The following is a 20,416-nucleotide window of genomic DNA, read 5'->3' as shown; positions in this document are numbered from 1 at the left end:
TTAATCTAGCACATCTTTTGTATATGATTCAAGGAATGAGTAGAAAATTTCCAAAACTGTACAGGTTTTTTGTTTTTGCTTGCACAAAAAGAATTCACACCCATTGATTCAGGAAGAAAACTGAAATTGAGCTCGTTATATTAGAACCATCTGAGATCTTGAAAAGAAAAACAATTCAAACATCTCTAGATTGCCCATGTTCATGATAGATAAAAGTGGTAGTGATGGTTTTTTTTAGTAATGATATTGCTTCACTCCATCAGTAGATAGTTCTAAGTACCCTGTTGAAAGGAGAGAGGAAGAAGGTACATTGGAAGCATGTAAAATACCTTCTTTCCTTACCAATTTTTATTCTGACTGGGTAGAAAATAGTCCTATAGTTAACTTGGGCTGGGTGCAAAATAGTGAAAAAGACCTAGAGATTTTCATATCATAGTTTTAAATAAGTACCTCAGTAGAGAATTCAGCAAATATTTGAGAGTCATAGGAACTTGGGATTCATCAATAAGCAAAACAAAAACATTTTTCCCTTTGGAGCTTATGTTCTAGTTCAAAAGTTAGCAGATTTTTTCTGTTAAAACCAGAGAGTAAATATTTTAGGCTTTGCATGTGACCATGTTCCATACAAAACTTTATTTACAAAAGTAAGCAGCCAGCTGGATTTGGTCCGTGGCCCATAGTTTCCCAACCATATTCTTGTAGGTAGAAACAGAATGAGTAAATTAGAGTATGTTAGGTGGTAAGTGCTTTGGGAAAAAGAAAAACAGTGCAGAGTAGTTAAATAGGGAGTATCATGAGGTAGAAGTTGGCAGGGTGAGTCTCACTGAGGTCAAGAAGAGGAGGAACCAAGAAAGACTGAAAAGTTAATGACTGGTGATGGAGAGAAAACCAAGAGATGGTGATGTCCTAGAAGTGTAATGAAGAACCATATATTGGGAAGAGGAAGGGAACATCTGTGTCAGATGTTGCTGCTAGGCCAAATAGGAGGAAGGCTGAGATTACACCATTAAATTAATTAATTTTAGGTTGTTAGTGACCATTATGAGCAGTTTTGGTGGAAAGAATTGAAGGAGAGTGAAAACATTAAGTCTTCTGAGGAATTTTGTTATAAGGGAAGCAAAGATGGAGCAGTGAGGGAAGAAGGATCAAGAGAAGAATTTGGGTTTTTTTTAAGATAGAAGAAATAATGACATGTCTCATGGAAATAATCCAGTAGAGAGGAAATGATGTAGGAGACGGTTGCTGGAGCTGTGGCTTTGAGTTGGCAAGGGAATGGGATCTGGTGTGTCAGTGGAGGGATTAACTTCAGATAGGTGTGATGTTGGTAGGTGGGTACATGTGCCATGGAGAGTCTGGACTTGTTTTGTGGCTTCAATTTTCTGATTAAAAAATTATCAGTAGAGAATATGAAAGTTGAAGTGTGGAGGTTTCATATATACCTATGGTTTTTTACTTTTAGTACCAGCATTTGAGGGATCTTTGGTGACTCACTAAAATGACTTTTATTTTACCCTCTGAGGGAGTTTTAAACTTAACCTAGCAAATTTGTATATTTTAAGGACTAAACCCTACATTATGAGATTGAATAATGATGCATGTAATGCCTGTGGCACAGCACCTGGTATCCTGTAGACGCTCAAGAAGTGCTATTATTAGAGGACATAGTTAGTAAATACACTAAATTGAAATCATAGGTCCTTTGACATCATCCCTCCTAATGTTCTTTCTACTTCACAGTGTGGTCTTTCTTTATACAGTGACTACTGATATTACTGGCTCCAGTGATTAGGGGCTCCATAGATGGAGGCTTGTTCTTACGTGTTTTAATTATTTTATCATATTGCTCTGTTAATTTCTTTGTACAATAAAAATAGTTTTGTATATGGCATCCTCCTATAGATTGTAACCCCCCAGAAGGTAGGTAATAATTTTTACACATTTCCAAGAAAATGTCTCAAGTAATAGTTTGTATGTAGAGGGTATTCAACAAATATGGTGATTAGTAAATCAAGGTTTCATAGTTCTGTGACCAAACTTAGATACTCACTTCTTTAGGACTTGCTCTAATTCAGGCCTAAGACCCTTCCACTATTCTGGAAAATTTTGGAGCTAAATTATATTGGACTTAAGCAATTAGAAAACCTCCAAATATAGCTATTCTAAATACCTTCCAAAGGAAGGTAGTAGCCAGATTTCACAGTAAGCATACAATAATAGAAGTATAATTGGCACATACAGCTGTTGGAATGCCATGAAAACTGGCGTTGTAATCATTAAAAGAAGTTTGTTAAATGGGTATTATATGTAAGTGATGAGCGACTAAATTCTACTCCTGAAACTAGTAGTACATTATATGTTAGCTAACTGGAATTTACGTACAAACTTGAAAAAAGAAAAGTTTGTTAGAGAATAATGCTCAACTATTCCATATTGAAAATCAAAGTAAAATAGATTGACTTCATATAACTACAAGAAAATAGCCTTGGTTACCTTCAAATACTGCACCAAGGAAGTAATGAGTGAAGTCAAAGAAGTGGTATTTTTACCAAGTACTAGGAATCTAACTGTGGGCAAGGAACTGTTTGGGAAGAGCAAGCTGAAATGGCCATTTCATTCTGTAGTAGCCAGTGTGAATAAAAGAATTGAGAGAATATATTTTCTTCATAAGAAGCCGCTGTGTTCGAGCCTTTAATCTTAGGTTTACTGATAAAGATATAAAATTTGAAGAGGCTATTTCCTAGAATTTAGGAAGTAAAACTTAGCTATTTATGCAGACAACTGAGAAAGTCTAAATTTATTTAAATCTAGGTTCCCATCACATTTATAATAGTTATCTCTAAAGCATCAGAACATCCAACTTCATAAAAATATTTAGATCAATGGAAAATACTGAATAAGTCATTTTTTAAAAAATCTGTCTTGTGTTGAGACATTACTTTCTTTTTTTATTATAGGTCCGGTTGTTTACGTCTTGGATCTTGCGGATAGACTGATCTCAAAAGCTTGTCCATTTGCTGCAGCGGGAATAATGGTTGGCTCTATCTATTGGACAGCTGTGACTTATGGAGCAGTGACAGTGATGCAGGTTCTGTATTTTACTCTGTTCAATGATAATTTTTATGTGAAGATCTATTAAATAGATTTCTGTTAGGAGAGTTTTAAAAATTATTACTATTCTTTTGAACAAGTAATAACCTTCTGGTGGCTTAAAAATAAGAAATTATTATAAGAAACTATCTAGTGAAAAGTCATCTTCTTACTCCTGCTCATTTGCCCAGGTTCCCCCTCACTTCTCCAGATAGCCACTCTTATTAGTTATATAATATATTCTTCTAGACTTTCTTTGTGCATATGCAAGAAAAAATAAATTTGTTCTCCCACACACACATACCTTTTTTCCTCTTAAAGGAAGCAGAGTAGAAATGTACCCCCCCCTTTTTCTTTTTACAAAGAGTGAACCTTGGAGATCTTTTCATATAAGTATGTAGACATCTTCATAGCATTCTATGTGTGGAATTAGAACAACTTATTAACCAATCTGTTGATTAGACAATTAGTTGCTTCCTGTTTTTTGCTACCATCAATAACTGTTAAGATTATTAGACTTAAATTTCAAAATTTAGTCCCAGACCCTTGACTCCTCTTTATACTTCTTTAAAAATTTCCAGCTATCATCTCTGTACTTTTTGGGCTTACATCTATGTCTTTGCCCTAATCTGTCCTCAAATCCAGTCCTACTGTCACAGTTTGACTCTTCTTAAAGGACCTTTTGTGATTTCACACTCAGTATTATTGATCAGATTAGTCTTTTCCTCAGTTTGAAACCTAAATTTATTCCCCATTATAATTTTTCTATACCTTTGATTGCTACTGTTATTTTCCCATCTACTCAGTCTGTATCCCACATTCTTAGGATTACCTTTAGCTCTTTCTACTTCATAGACCTAGATTGGTCCACTGACCCAAATCCAAGCAATATTCATTTTTATACGTCTTGTATCTGTAGCTTCTTTTCCACAGACTTAACCACCTGATTTGTTGTCACTCCCCCATCATACTTGTGGGCTAAAGGAGCCTCTTGATTGGTTTCTCTTAATTTCATCCTCTTCTATCAGTCCATCCTTCTAAATCAGTCTTCCTAAAATAATACTTTCAACATCTACTTCAAGCTCACCATCTCCTCTGCCTTAAGTAGTGCTTTACCAATGCAGCACTTAGATTGGGTGTTTCATAAATAACTCAGTAATAGTTAACACACTATATATTCTAGAAATTGCACATAACCTGTCTGTGCTGGGTCCATAGTGAATGGCGTTTCTGGTTGCTTCATTAATAATCATGGTGGGACATATATTGCAAGGCTTCTTCATGAAGTATTGATGACACCCCCAAAATCTGGATATAGTCACTAGAATGAATTGCAAAATGAATTGCATCATTTGTCATGAGTGTAATGGGTAAAGATTAAGAACCACTGACTTGAAAAAGATTCCATTTCCTTAACCTGATTTGTTACACAGGGTGGTTCACAGTCTCACTTCATTCTACTTTGAGGCCTATTGGGCTGTCTCCTCCAACCCATCCTTAGGCTGTTTACTTTTTTACCTCTGTCCTTTGGCTTTTGTCACCCTCCCTGCCTCATACCTGTCCTTCCACTATTCTTTTCCCACTTACTTCTCCATGAATCAGTTTTAGTTTCAATCCCTGTTAATTGTGAGGAATTTGAATGAGACCTTCTGCCTACATTTTTACTGAAAAGACAACATAATAGGAACTTTTTTCCCCAGCACTGGGCTAAACACCTTTCCAGCAGTGGTATATTTAATCCTCGTAACAGTCTTGTGACCTAAATACTATCAATTATTCCTAGTTTATAGATTTGGCGAGTTTACATGTCCACTACCACACAGCAAGAAAGACCCCCCTACCCCTGTCCCTAATCTGGGACTCCTTAGGTGAAACCTGGCTCCAAAGACAGTGGGAACATTTTACCCTGGAACAATAGGACCTTAATGTCCAGCCTAGTTCCACTTTTGCCTCTAGTGTAAAGATAACCCCCATAAGCATTGTCCATTCTTAACTCTTATACTGTCCTTAATTATCCTTAATTCTGACTAAGAAAGCCTATTAGTTCACCACTGTTTCCTTCTGCCATTTAAAAGTAGGTTCCTAAAACGAAGTGCTTTATAAGGTCAGGCCTAAGTTAAAACTCTTAGCCTTTCAGCATTGGTGACCTCCTGGATATGAAGATCTAGCTTTTAGCTCTTAAGCAGAAAAACAAACCTTTATCTAAAACTACAGTTCCTAGGACTTTATTTTATACACAGATAACAAATTCTTACAGAAGACATTCTGTAGTTCCTGAATCTCATCCCAAAATTGAAGTCTTAAAAATAATCTTTTTAATCTTGGGGCATAAAACCAGAATGTACATGATCATACACAATTTGCTGGATTTGTATTGACCAAAGTTAAATCAGCCCCATTGCTTAATTCAGCTTTCATTTTCTGCCCTTGAGTCTGACTATAGTAGCAGGTGGTAAACTACAGTTGTACTATTCTGTTTCCTTTGCAGCATTTATATTTGCATGCTTGTTTGATTTGATTTGATTGTGTCTCACCTCCAAAAGACATCTGTTTAGCTTACCGTTTTATCCCCAACACCTAGGCCTGTGTTTGGCACATAATCAGTATTCAGTTGAATGTACGCATAGTGAGCCCAGCTTGAGTACAAAGCATCTGTCTCCACTTTAGATATAACAAGTGGGACAGTGGGTCTCTTGCTCACTGTTTGTCCTATTTATTTTCTTTTTTGTTTCCTCATTCTTAGACACCAGGTTGTAAGGTTTTTACTGCCACCCATGAGGAATAAACTTTCCCTTACTATAGTCTCTACCTGAATATCACTCTGCTTTATATTTCTGAACCCCAAATTCTAAAAAGAATAGTATAACCCAACAGGAATTTTTCAAATTTCTGAATTTATTTACTAATAGTTCAAGAATATTTAAATCACATTTAGTTGTAACTTTATAAGTGATCATTATATTGAAAATAATAAAATGATATAAAAATAGAATGTCCTGAAAAGGCATAGGTAAAGACACAGTCTCTGGGCTAATCCACTTTTGCCACTAGTGTGGGATTAAGGTTTATGAAATACAGTGGACCCTTGAACAACATGGGGGTTAGGGGCACTGATAACCCCCCCCTCGTGCAGTAGAGAATCCATGGATAACTTCTGACTCCCCAAAAACTTAACTACTAATAGCCTGCTGTGACCAGAAACCTTACTGATAACGTAAAGTCCACTAACACACATTTTTGTATGTGTACCATATGCTATATTTTTATAGTAAAGCAAGCTAGAGAAAAGCAGATGTTATTAGGAAATCACAAGGAAGAGAAAATAACAGTACTGTATACAGTATCTATCAGTGTATATATAAGTGGACCAGTATAGTTCAAACCCGTGTTGTTCAAGGGTCAACTGTTTGTGAACCAGACTCTTTCACTTAAGGGCAACTCAGAACAATTATCCTTCACATACAAGGTGTCGGGTTTCTCTGTGGAGACACAGAAGAATATCAGGTACCTGTACCATGGTTTTTGGCCACTTGGAAGAGGTTAGCCTCCCGCCCTTTAATATTACATTGTATTTAGGGACGTTAATGAAGTACAAGCTTGGACTATATCCCTAGCTCAGATTTTAAAAGCATCATTTTGGCTCTCCCCACATAGTTATAAAATATTTTTACCTGGATTGAGTGTGTTGTCTAGAATTTCAGTTTGCTCTGACCATTCTCAGCTTTACCTCATTTCACATCTTATAGTAGTCCCCCTAAAAAAAATCTGCTATGGTAGTTGACATAAAGAGCATCTCATTTTTTTTAAAAAAACCCACTTTTTCATGAGCTTGTTTTCCTCAGGGTCCCTGGCAACTTTTAGTTTTCCCTACCTTCTTTCTTCCCTTTCCTCCTTGCCTGCCCTTCCTTTCACCTCCTACCTATCAAAGATAGACAAGGTTCTTCCCAATCCTTTCTTCCTGATTTACTCCTCAAGTGTGATCAGAAAAACTATATGGAGTCTTTATAGTAGTATCCTCCTAGCAAGCTGTCCTCACAGTGTGATTGATACCTGGGTGGGGGTATAAGCCCAAGATTTGGAAATAGTCTCCTTTTCCTGTCATAACTGCCAAGAATGATGACTCAGAGAAATAGGTTTAATTTGGAAGCATTTGAGACTTTGGCTAAAGGGAAGATCATTTGAGACCTTTGAAAGAGAATTTTCAGGGAAAATCTGTAGTTAAAAGTAAGAAACTCACCAATAAAATGGAGATGTTGAGAGAAGCGTAAGACCAAGATTGATTGAGTAAAAAGGATTTTCCTGGGAGGGGAAGTACGGAGATTCACAAATAAGAATTAATCATGTCCTTCTTGCCCTCTGGGATCTAATCCAATTGAGAAATAGCCCTAAGACCCAAATAAGAAGGGAAGGTTGTTTTAGCTTCATTATACCCCATTGATAGGACACCCTAGGGTTCCTGGACTGGAAAAATGACTGGAACCTATAGCAAAAACTACTACAGTAGACCTTGGAATTGCATTGTAGCTGAGTTAGGTCTGTAGAACAGGCATTTAGCCAGCCAGAAAAATCACTCTATCCCAGACGCAACTGAGTATGGAGAAAGAACCAGAGAAGTGAGCTTTCGGGCTATCTCCTGAAGGCTGGTCCTGCCCTTGGCTGGCTGTGCACACCCCAGTAGGAAGAGCAGGAGAAGAGACTCTGCCGGAGCACAAGTAGGACTTAAGATTGGAGTCCAGTCTAATCAAATCAAATCAGAGGAATTAAGGAACCAGAAGTCCCTCCCTCTGCTGAATTGTAATCACTGTGGGTCAATCATTTCTAAGGCTTTTATTCCAGAATAATATGAAATAGCTTAGGAGCTTTTCTTCCCCTGAATGAGAGACACTTCAAGTCAGGACTGATAGCTTTCCAGCTTATTTTTAAAACTTTTTTTTTCTGTATTCTTTTGGAAGGCAGCTATGCTCACCACTATACCACCAACGCTTCTGTATTCTTTTGAAATTTAGCATTTCCTCTAACATGAGTTCAGTTCGTGCACGCAACCCTTCATCAGATAAGGAAATGATTCTAGCAATGCTGTCTGTTTCACAGGTTGTGGGCCATAAGGAAGGTCTGGATGTTATGGAAAGAGCTGACCCTTTATTCCTTCTAATCGGACTTCCTACTATCCCTGTCATGCTGATACTAGGCAAGATGATACGCTGGGAGGACTACGTGCTTAGACTATGGCGCAAATACTCCAATAAACTCCAAATTTTGAACAGTATATTTCCAGGTAAGTCCCTGGAAAAGCTGTGGCTATCATGAGCACACCAAATTAACTCTGTGGACGAGTCCCGGGCTGCATAGACACCCGGTGACTGATGTGCTCGCACGAACACCCTGCGTTTTCGTTTTCTCCAGGCATTGGTTGTCCTGTTCCTCGCGTCCCAGCTGAGGCTAACCCTTTAGCAGACCACGTCTCTGCCACCCGAATTTTGTGTGGAGCCCTTGTCTTTCCTACCATTGCGACCATAGTTGGTAAACTGATGTTCAGTAGTGTTAACTCTAATTTACAAAGGACAATCTTGGTAAGATGGTTTTAATATTACTTTTTTTTTCAAGTGACTATACAAAAGAGAACGAACTGTATATTTATTCAAAAAGAACCCCAGTGGGGCTATATAAATATTCATTCTGTGGCTGCTGGGCCTTAAGGTTCTGTTTGATCCCCACTGGTTATCCAATAGCAAGAAAGAGGGGAGGACCCAGTACCTCACTCCTGGCCTTCCGGAACAATGCTGTGGGTGATTTCTCTCCTAGAATAGGCATGAATTTTCCACCCGTCCCTCTTGCCAACAAGATTATGGTGAAGAGCTTCTGCTCTAGGGCCAGACTGCCTGATTCATATCCTATCACAGAAATTGCTTTGATGAAATCAAATGTCTTGACTTCTCTGTGCCTGTAAAATACAGATCTTATTGGTAGCTACATCAGGATTACTGGGAGGATTAAATGAGACAATTCATTTGAAGTGCTAGCACATAGTCAACCCTTGTGTTGATGTCATTATTCTTCTCACTTCCCCTATCTGATGTCAGCCTGCACATGTGTCCAGGCCTTCCCCCTGGTGTATCAGACTGGACATAGAGCTAAGTGGAGAGATTACTCAATAGAACAGGGAAGGTGTCTCTTTTAGGTGTAGTGTCTCTGCCTGTCTCACCCCCTGGTAGAAAAAAGAACTGTTTCTTTTGCATTCATCTGAATTAGCAGCAATGGCTGCATCTTTTGTGAGCTAAGTAAAATTATTTTTATTATTACGTTTCTCTAAATCTGCATTATAAAAAGCTAATTTTCCTTTTTATTTTAGGGTGGAATTGCTTTTGTTGCCATAAAAGGAGCATTCAAGGTTTACTTCAAACAACAGCAATATTTACGTCAGGCACACCGCAAAATTCTAAATTATCCAGAGCAAGAAGAAGCATAAAACTGTGACTTCTAGTTGTTCTGCAGTCCTCTCATCCTTATGAATCTGTTGTGTTGTTCTGATTCCATCATTAATGCACAGTAGTGGAGACTTATGATAAGCTGCTGCTCATATTTTTAAGAAATATAATAAAGCACTTAGGGCAGGGGAAATCCTCTCAGTAATCATGGAACCTAAGGTTGTGATTTGTTTTCATTGTTTTGTATGTACTTCTTTTATGGCAGTCATCTGAACCATTATTTAGCATGGTAAACCTGGGTTTTGTTCATATTTTCTCCAGATAGAAATGTAAAGATCAAACTGTGCAAATATTTAAAAATGCACATGCTGTTTTATTCAAATGCCTCTTTTGTACATGTTCATGTTCAGTGTTTTCATAGAATCAGCAACTCAATGAAGGTACTATGAGGATTTTTCTCACTGGCATAATTTGATTACATGCTGAACAGGAATATATGTTAATATGAGGAAATGTAAATTAGTTATAAAAAAAACAAACCAAAAATGTATGTAAACATTCAAATGATTATCTGAACAAATGCGATTTTGTTGTGTTTTTCTTAACCCATGTGACATCCTCCAAAATGTGTAGGATAAAAATTCACAGGGCTTCCAAATCACTTTTTCACTATTAAATTTTATTTATATAATGTTGACATCTCATAGTTCATAATGTAATTTTGACTCATGCAGTCTTAATTACTGTGTGTGTGTGTGTGTGTGTGTGTGTGTGTGTGTGTGTGTGTGTAAGAGTGTAAGAGAGAGCAGGAGAGAGTCATCAGGACCTTCAATCACTGGAGTAAGGTTTTTAAATCCATATTTCTAGAAATTAGAGCTGCCAGTTTCTAGTAGTTTGAGCACAGAGAAAGATTTGCAAAAAAAATCAATAAAGTTATTTTACTCTTCTCTTTCATTGATTCAGTTATTCAGGTATTTGTTGATCACCTCCTATTTGCCCAGGCATTATACAAAGTGCTGTGGGATACAGTGGTGAACACGACAGACTTGGTTCCTGCTTTTATGCAGTTTGCCGTCTAGTTTCAACAGATAGAAAACCAGCAGTGAGTAAACCAAGGTGAGGCCTTGAGCTCTTTGTTTCTATACCAGTCAGTGAGGAGATAATTATGAATACAAGAAGTCTTGAGTAAACAATGAGGTTTTTGGCTTAAGTCAATCTATAATTAAAACCAGTACTAATGTTTTTAGATTTTAATTGCTTGTCATATTGATGAGGCTAGCACCTTAATCACTGTTTAACTAGTTTTATGTTCATTTTTAAAAAGCAATTATTTATTTTAAGCCATTTTTAATAGTGGCCCTTTTAATGTTGTTCAGCTATCTGAATGGTTTCACAGTTATTTTCATTAAAGTTAAATTTTTAAAAGTTCCAAAAACCCTATTTATTTTCTTGTTCACAGTATCTAATGCATGACAATAATAAACGTTTCCCTTACTGATAAATGGCCACTTCTCTTTAGGAGTGTAGCAAATTAGATTGAGCTATGTCAGATTGCAATAATGTATGTTAACTTTAGTAATTTAAGACTGGTACCTTTCTATAGTATGAATGTCTTAATTCTGTTATAAAGTTTATGTTAATGGCTGTTGAACATTCAGAGTTGTAATTATTTTGGGAGGAAGGGAATATTTGACAGTGAGCCTTATTAAGAACACTGCTACGGTTCTGAAGGGGAAATATAAAATCTATGATTATATATAAAAATAACTTAGATTATATAGCTGTAATTATAAAATATATTGGCTTTTCTTTAATTTTCAATATAAAAAGACATAGTAGCTATTTCTTGCATAATTTTGTTATATAGAACAGCTTTTAGGCAACTTTTAGTAAAATTATACAAGCACACCATTCCCTAGTTACTACTTTGATGCCCAAGGTGGGGGGAGTAGCTGCTTGCATCTATTGGCATCAGGGCTCATGAGGGCCAGGGAAACCACTCTAATCCTTTGGGGGCAGCAGGGAGGGGTTTCTAGGGCTGTGGGGAAGGAATTGCAAGTGCCTGGGAACCAGATTGTCCTCTAGCCGTGGAATTGAACACTTTTAAATCTAAAAAACCTTAGCTCAGAAAGTACTGTGTACCAGTCTTTAGAAAGGTGGCCCGTACCACCATGAACAACAAAAGAGCATGGGCTAAAGTTGACGGACCTGGGTTCCAATCCTGATTCTGCTTTTAATAACTGGATGTATGACCTGACCAAGTGGCTTTCTGTCAGCTACAGTTGTCATCTCTGAAATGCAAGTAATACTTCTATTTCGGAAGACCATTTCTAGGATTAACAGAAATTACAGGAACAGAGGCACTTTAGGCTTGAGACAGCCCCTATAAAGCAGTAGCTGTTTCTTAATTGTTAGTCTGTTCGTGCTCTAGGAAAAGGGAACGAAGAGGTAAGAGAATGGTGTTAGGGGACAGATTAAAGGGATGGTGTAGACTTTTGGGATTGGTGGGTATATTTTGTGTTTTCCAGTTTATTTTCACATTGCTTTACTGTGTTATTTCTATAAAATTTAATGTTTTAAACCTCTTTTATAAAATTCAGTGACAACTAGTAGAATTCTCTCCTTTGCAGAAGTTAACTTATCTCCAAAGTGGCTGAAAATATTGTTCATCATTACATGATTATCAAATGACTGTGAAGAATATAAAATTAAACTTAGTGACTTAATTAGTCACTGCCTTGCTAACTGTGCTGTAATTTTTTTAAACGTCTTGTTTTTAATATAGCAGACTATCTCAATACTGGCTGGATTAGGTTAAATAAAGAATTTTTATGTTCTCTAGGTGTACTTTGTCTGTTGAACAACTCCCAAAACGTAATTTGTTAGTTTTTTAAAATCCTAGTTATCAAGATACTAGTGAGAATTTTCTTTTAGTAAAAATCTGAAATTTAAAGAAAAAACTAAAGAGAAATTGTCTTAATACAAGCAGGCTGGCCTAAATTCCAACTACATTCTGATTTTTAAAATGTATACCCCCTCAGCCACTTGGACTGACTATGAGTAGATAACCACAGACAAGATCTGTGGGTGGTCTCATGCTACAGGGTATCTTAAAGTATGTTCACGTAGGTTAGGAACACATTAAAAAAGTTGCTTCCTCTGAGGTACAAAGAACTTAAGTTTCTGAAGATTAGAATCTTCTAGAATGAGTACATCAAATAAAGACCCATCCATGGGAATTGTATTTTTTCTAGTTTATTTCATTACCCCCATCTGAGAGACTAGCAGAGAAGTGGCATAGAGTCAGACAGTCCTAGATGCATATTCTGATATTTATAGGGCAAGTTACTTTATCTCTCAGACCCTTAGTTTCCTCATCAATAAAATGAAGATTATAAAACCTATCTCCCCTGGTTGTTATGAGAATTAAGTGAGGAAACATTCTACAACAGTTTGATATACAGAAAAACTAAATCTGTGCCAATTTAAGTAGACATTTGTTTGCCCATAGCCTTCCTTTGGTCCCCTGGGATCTCAGGGTTGCCTCTTCTCTGCTACCTGCCACCCTATACACCCACAAGAAATGGTAGAGCGATAAAATGTCTTATTTAACTGCCTTCCTGGAACAAAGATTCTGAGCAAAGGGAAGAGAGAGTTTGCAGCTGAATGGCTGTAGAAGCTTTGGACATGCAACAGAGGTTAGGCTATCATTCTGGTCAACCTGTGCAGATTAAGCCTTTTACTGATAACCGCCTGCTAAGGTTACTATATGTCAGCAATATATACTATACTTCACCAGGTGTTTGTTGAGCACCTGTATGAGCCAGACACTGCCAAGTCCTGGAGTAAAATGGGGAATAAGCCTGCTCTGAAATATTTATTCTTAAGAGTACACTTTAAAATTAAACTGTGAAATACTTTGAACACTTAGAAGATGTGCCCTGTTTAAATATGGACTCTCTAGTTTAAAATTGGCAAGAAACAATCTATAACAGGAACTAAGAGGTTGTTCATGATTTTTTAATAATACACATTTATCAGTGTATTTATCAATTCAGATAATTGTACACCAAAAATAAGACCTGCAAAAGTACATAATTTTTAAGTATAAGTCAATCAAGTTTTGCAAAATGATCACATATATCATTATCAGTAAGGGTCCATTCAGGAGATACAAATCAGCTATTTGAACAAGGAAAATAAAAGAAATTGTTAGCTGGTAGGAAGTAAATGATAAAAGGAGAAGACTAATGAAAAGTAGGGGCAAAAAAGCAGCTACTCCTACTAGGCTGAAGGAGGGTAGACATTAAGGGAACTAGGACTTTAAAGGTCTCTTTCCCTAAAAGGCTGAGATTCAGACACTTTTGAAAAGGGTGCAGCTACCATAGCACTTGTGTCAAGGGGTGGCAGAGAAATTTGCCACAGGGCAGGCTGGAGCTGGTGTGTAGAAGCTGAGCTGGTCGGGAGAGAGAGGCCTGAGGATGCAACTAGATAGACGTGTCTAGGCTGCTGAGCTCCAGTGCTTAAAAGGTCATAATGGAGGCTAGAATCTGGAAGGAAGGTGTCTTCCTGACACGATAGCCTTGTGGTGTCACTCCTGTGCCTTCTGTTGAAAAAGCCTAATGTTCCAAAGGAAAAATGTTTACAGGATCCAGTTCAGTGTCACAAAGTTGGACAAAGAAGGGTGGATTTACAACTGAGTAAGTTGGCAGGGTAACCAGCGCCCCTCTTTGTGACCCCTCCTAATAATCTCTTAACACCCCACCCCACCCCTACCACAAGGAAACCTAACCCTGATATACTTGATTCACAGGAAGGGCCCTAAGTGACTTAACAGCATAACATCCAGGATGATAAATGGTCCATTTGCATATATTTGGGTTAGGGTATAAATTGGTATGGAAGGCAATCAGTATCTATTAAGATTACAAATGCATGTACCCATTGACCCAGCAGCTCCAGTCCCAGGAATTTATCTTAAGATATACTTGCACTTAAGTACAGCAACCTATCTACCAAGTTACTTGTTGTCACAGTATATTGGACTCAAATGTCTTAAGTATGGATTTGGTTAAATAAAGTGTGGTACATCCATAACAAAACTACAAGCTATAAAAAAGAATGAAGCTGTTTACCTACTGATGTGAAAATATTTCTAATGTATATTATTAAAAAAAAAAAAAAAACCTCAAGATGTAGAACAGTGCTTATAGCATGTTACCCCTAGTGGAAAATAGGGGATGGGAAAATTAAATAAACATTTGTTTATGCCTTAAAAATCTTTGGAAGGACACACAAGGAAACTAGTTGTCTACAGGAGGTTTGAGAACTGGGGAGATGCAGGTTGGTATAGGAGGGATACTCCTTACTGTTACCTTTTATACTTTTCTCCTAACTATGTAGATACATTATTTTTAAAGTAAGTAAGAATTAAATTTCCCCACTGAGGACAGTACTGAAAATCAAAGGGGAATTTGTATCTCTTGAAGCTAGCAGTATTTGAATTCTATGACAATACTTTCTCCTTTCTAAAGACTGATGTGATTGCCTTTTGAGAAATAATATTGCATCTCCCTCAAGTGGATCTTCCAGTAGTTATTCAGTAAGTGCTATTGAACTGATTTTGCTTCCCATAAGATTAGTTTTTGACAAAACATTTTACAACTAGTTTTGCCCAGCAATGTACACAATGAGTGGGTTTTGAGACAACGCTATCCAACCCATAAAAATGGATATCAGGACTTATCAAAGCAAGGAAATAACATATCTTAAAGGTTTATTACTTATTCATGTATTTATGCATTCATTCATTCATTTTGTTGAGTCAACATTTCTTGAGAACTTAGTATCTATCTGATAGTATGCTAGGCATGAAAATTCAGAATTCATAATACTAATAATTTATAATATCCAATTATTTATTGCATGCTTACTATATGCCAGGTACTTATCCAGATATGACTATTAACTCATTTAATCCTCTTAACAACCCACACATAGTTTTTATAAGTTATAGTATACTACAAATGAGGCAACTGAGGCACCCTGTTTTGGGTTTTTTTAAGTAAATTACCCAGGGTTACATTTCCTCTACCCTCATAGAACTCACACTTTTAGTAGAGAGGACAGGAAGGAAAACATAAATCCCAATACAGCGTGAAAAGTGTTTTGTCTTTTTTTTTTTTTTAAGTGTAATGACAGAAGAGGTACAGAGGTAGCAAGGGAGTAGAGCTTCTTAAAGGTGGATCTTGGAAGATAAATATGAACCTGACAGGTGGGAAGAAAGAGGCGTAGACAGTGTCTTGAAGAAAATTCTGAAAAAGTAGAGTGCTATTGATGTACTAGCATCATATACTCAAATATATTGAAAGGGGGGAAACTTTAAACCTGAGGTACTGTCATATAAATGAACGAAACACTGGAAAGAGTAGCAGTTCTAAAATAGACCCAAAAATAAATGGGTATTTTGTATATGAAAAAGTAGCATTTAAGTCAGTGAAAACAAAGATGGATTAATCAGGATATAGTCTTGGAGCAATTGGTAGCCATCTGGAAATTCCCTTTACCAAAATAAACTTAAGATGGAACAAAAATTTAAGCATGAAAATCTTAACCATTTAAACACAACAAATGGGAGAAAATATTTTTTCTATCTGAGACACATATCTGATAAAGGACTTGTATCCAAAATACACAGATAACTCTTAAAACTCAATGATTAAAAAAAAAAAAGCTGGGCAAAAGATCTGAACATACCCCTCACTAAAAAAGACCTACAGATGGCAAAGAAAAAAAAATATGAAAAGATGCTCAGCAGCATATATCATTAGGGAATTGCAAATTAAAATAGCAATGAGATATCACTGCACAGCTTTAGATTAGCTAAAACCCCAAATCCTGACAATTATCAAATGCTGGTAAATAATGTAGAACAAGAAGAACTTTCATTTATTCTGGTAGAAATGCAAAATGATACAGTCACTTGGGAGGTTAGGTAGTTTCTTAGAAAGCTCAACAGTCTTCCCATGTCCTCCAACAGTCACAGTCACAGATATTTACCCAAGTCAATTGAAAACTTAGATTCACACAAAAACCTGCGTACAAGTGTTTATAGCAGCTTATTCATATTTGTCAAAAAATAGAAGCAGCCAAGATGTCCTTCAAATTTAATGGATAAACTGTGGTGGATTATTATTCAGCAAGGAGAGAAAAATGAGCTATAAAGCCACAAAAAAAGACATGGAGGAAAGCTAAATGCATATTGTTATTAAAAAAAAAAAAAACCAGTCTTGATAAGCTGTATGAGTTCAACTATATAGCATTCTGGAAAAGGCAAAACTACAGAAACAAGATTTAAAAATCAGCTGTTTACCAGGGGTTGGAGCAGGAAGTAGAGGATAAGGCTAACAAATATGTGAAGTACAGGAATTTTGGGGCCGTGAAAATATGCTATATAATAATGGAAATTAACATATTAATTATGTTAATGGTAAATACATGACATTATGCGTTTGTCAAAATCCATAGAATTGTGTAACACAAAGAACCTTAATGTAAACTGCAGATTTTAGTTAACAATTATGTATCAATATTGTTTCATTCACTGTAACAAATGTAACAAACTAATGTAAACTCTTAATGATAAGGGAAACTAAGTGGTGGGGGGCAAAACTGTTTTGTACTACCTGCTCAATTTTTCTGTAAATCTAAAACTGTTCTTAAAAAATAAAATCTATTAATATAAAAAATTTTAATACTACCCGAAAACAGAATTGTATTTATTTTTGAATTGTATTTTTTTAAAGATTTTTCTTTTCAAGTAATCTCTATTCCCAATATGGGACTAAAACCCACAACCCTAAGTCACATGCTCCACTGACTGAGCCAACCAGGCACCCCCAAAACTGTATTTTTAATAAGGTCACAGCATAAAAAAATTTAAGAAATCATAAGGCACATGAAAAGATGATCAACATCACTAACAATCAGGGAAATGGAAATCAAAACCACAATGAAATAATCACCTCTCACCCCTGAGAATGGCTATTACCAAAAAGACAAGAAATACCATTTATTTTTTATTTTTATTTTTTTAAAGATTTTATTTCTTCATTTGTCAGAGAGAGGGAGAGAGAGCACAGCAGGGGGAGCAGCAGGCAGAGGGGGAAGCAAGCTCCCTGCCAAGCAAGGAGCCCAATGTGGGACTGGATCCTAGGACCCGGAGATCATGACCTCAGCCAAAGGCAGACACTTAACCAACTGAGCCACCCAGGTGTCCCAAGAAATACCATTTATGATAAAAACCCTCAACAAAGTATATTTAGATAGAACATACCTCAACATAATAAAGGTCAAATATGAAAAACCCACAGCTAACATCATACTCAATGGGGAAAAACTGAGAGCTATCCCCTAAGATCAGGAACAAGACAAGGATGTCCAGGGGCACCTGGGTGGCTCAGTCGTTGGGCGTCTGCCTTCAGCTCAGGTCATGATCCCAGGGTCCTGGGATAGAGCCCCACATCAGGGTCCCTGCTCTGTGGGAAATCTGCTTCTCCCTCTCCTAGTCCCCCTGCTTGTGTTCCCTCTCTTGCTTTGTCTCTCTCTGTCAGATAAATAAATAAAATCTTAAAAAAAAGACAAGGATGTCCACTCTTACCATTTTTATTCAATGCAGTACTGGAAGTCCTAGCCAAAGCAATCAGACAAGAAAAAGAAATAAACAGCATCCAAATTGGTAAGGAAGAAGTAAAACTTTAATTATTTGCAGATAACATGATACTATAGATGGAAAACCCTAAAAATCCCACCAAAAAAACTAGAAATGATAAATGGATCAGCAAGTTTGCAGGATACAAAATCAAATCCATTGCATTTTTTTTTTAAGATTTTATTTTTGTGAGAGAGAGAGAGATTGAGAGGTGGAGGGCATAAGTGGGGGGAGGGTAGGGGGAGAAGAAGACCCTCCACTGAGCAGGGAGCCCTACACGAAACTCGATCCCAGGACCCTGGGATCATGACCTGAGCTGAAGGCAGACACCTAAGCAACTGAGCCACCCAGGCACCCAAATCCATTGCATTTCTATATGCTAATAATGAAGTAGCAGAAAGAGAAATTAAGAGAATAGTCCCATTTACAATTGCACCAAAAATAATAAAATACCTAGGATTAACTTAACCAAAGAGGTGAAAGACCTGTACTTTGAAAACTATAAAATACCAATGAAAGAAATTAAAGAGGACACAAATGGAAAGATAGTCTATGTTCATGGATTGGAAGAACAAATACTGTTAAAATGTCTATACTATCGAAAGCAATCTACACATTCAATGCAATCCCTATCAAAATACAAACATCATTTTCCACAGAACTAGAACAAATAATCCTAAAATTTGAATGGAACCATAAAAGACCCCAAATAGCCAAAGAAATCTTGAAAAAGAATAAAACTAGAGGTATCACAATCCCAGATTTCAAGATGTACTACAAAGCTAAAGTAAAACAGTATGGCACCTGCACACAAATAGACACAGATCAATAGAACAGAACAGAGAGCCCAGAAATAAACCCATAATTATATGGTCAATTAATCTTCAACAAAGGAGGCAAGAATATGCAATGAGGAAAAGACAGTCTCTTCAACAAATGGTGTTGGGAAAACTGGACAGCCACATGCAAAAGAATGAAACTGGACCGCTTTCTTACACCATACCCCAAAATGGATTAAGGACCTAAATGTGAGACTTGAAACCATACCCCAAAGTGGATTAAGGACTTAAATGTGAGACCATACAAAATCCTAGAAGAGAACATAGGCAGTAATTTCTCTGACATCCACTTTAGCAGATATGTCTAGATATGTCTCTTGAGGCAAGGGAAACAAAAGCAAAAATAAACTATTGGGACTACATGAAAATATAAAGCTTCTGCACAGCAAAGGAAACAACAAAACTAAAAGGCAACCTACTGAATGGGAGAAGATATTTGCAAATGACATATCCAATAAAGGGTTAGTATCCAAAATATTTAAGAACTTACACAACTCAACACACACACAAAAAAAACCAATCCAATTTAAAAATGGGCCGAAGACCTGAGCTGACATTTCTCCAAAGAAGACATACAGATGACAAACAGGTACATGAAAAAGCATACATCACTCATCATCAGGAAAATGCAAATCAAAACCACAATGAGATATCACCTCACAACCTATCAGAATGGCTAAAATCAAAACACTACACCTGAAACTAATATTACACTGTATGTTAACTAAAATTTGAATAAAACTTAAAAAAAATAACAAACACAAGAGACAACAAGTGTTGGTGAGGATCTGGAGAAAAAGGAACCCTCGTGCACTGTTGATGGGAATGCAAACTGATGTATCCACTGTGAAAAACAGTATGAAGATTCCTCAACAAATCAAAAATAGAATCACCATATAATCCAGTAATTCCACTACCCGGTATTTACCCAAGGAGGAGTGCCTGGATAGCGCTCAGATGGTTGGGCATCTGTCTTCAGTTCAGGTCATGATCCCAGGGTCCTGGGATCGAGTGCCGCATCGGGCTCCCTGCTAGGCGGGGAGCCTGCTTCTCCCTCTGCCTCTGTCTCTCTCTCTCTCTCTCTCTCTGACTCTCATGAATAAATAAATAAAACATTTAAAGAAAAAAAGAAAACACGAATTCAAAAGTATACATGCACTCCTAATGTTTATAGCAGCATTATTTACAAGAGCCAGCACAAGTGTCCATCAATAGATGATTGAATAAAGAGGTGGTATGGAATGGAATATTATTCAGTCATAAAAAAGAATGAGATCTTGCCATTTGCAACAATATTGATGGAGCTAGAGAGTATAATGCTAAGTGAAATAAGTCAGAGAAAGACAAATACCATA

At 36.8% G+C, this 20,416-nt stretch overlaps 1 protein-coding gene and 1 long non-coding RNA gene across 2 annotated transcripts in view; one reads left to right on the top strand and one right to left on the bottom strand.

Annotated features, from left to right (window-relative positions):
* MARCHF5 (membrane associated ring-CH-type finger 5) overlaps positions 1-17,284 on the top strand; it is a 54,127-nt gene extending 36,843 nt beyond the window's left edge. Inside the window, exons 3-6 of the mRNA XM_025881153.2 lie at positions 2,955-3,085; positions 8,179-8,362; positions 8,491-8,657; positions 9,437-17,284. Coding sequence (XP_025736938.1) covers positions 2,955-3,085; positions 8,179-8,362; positions 8,491-8,657; positions 9,437-9,553 — 599 coding nt within the window. The 3' untranslated portion in view covers positions 9,554-17,284. The remainder of the gene's footprint in view (positions 1-2,954; positions 3,086-8,178; positions 8,363-8,490; positions 8,658-9,436) is intronic.
* Positions 1-20,416, bottom strand: part of LOC141374660 (uncharacterized) — a 53,422-nt gene that overhangs the window by 18,199 nt on the left and 14,807 nt on the right. The window lies entirely within an intron of this gene.

The sequence above is a fragment of the Callorhinus ursinus genome, unplaced genomic scaffold, assembly GCF_003265705.2.
Source record: "Callorhinus ursinus isolate GAN/ISIS: 27379988/994484 unplaced genomic scaffold, GSC_fseal_2.0 scaffold20, whole genome shotgun sequence".
NCBI classification, from domain to species: Eukaryota; Metazoa; Chordata; class Mammalia; order Carnivora; family Otariidae; genus Callorhinus; species Callorhinus ursinus.
Note: the sequence above shows the minus strand (reverse complement) of the source record. Positions and strands in the feature narration are given on the sequence as shown.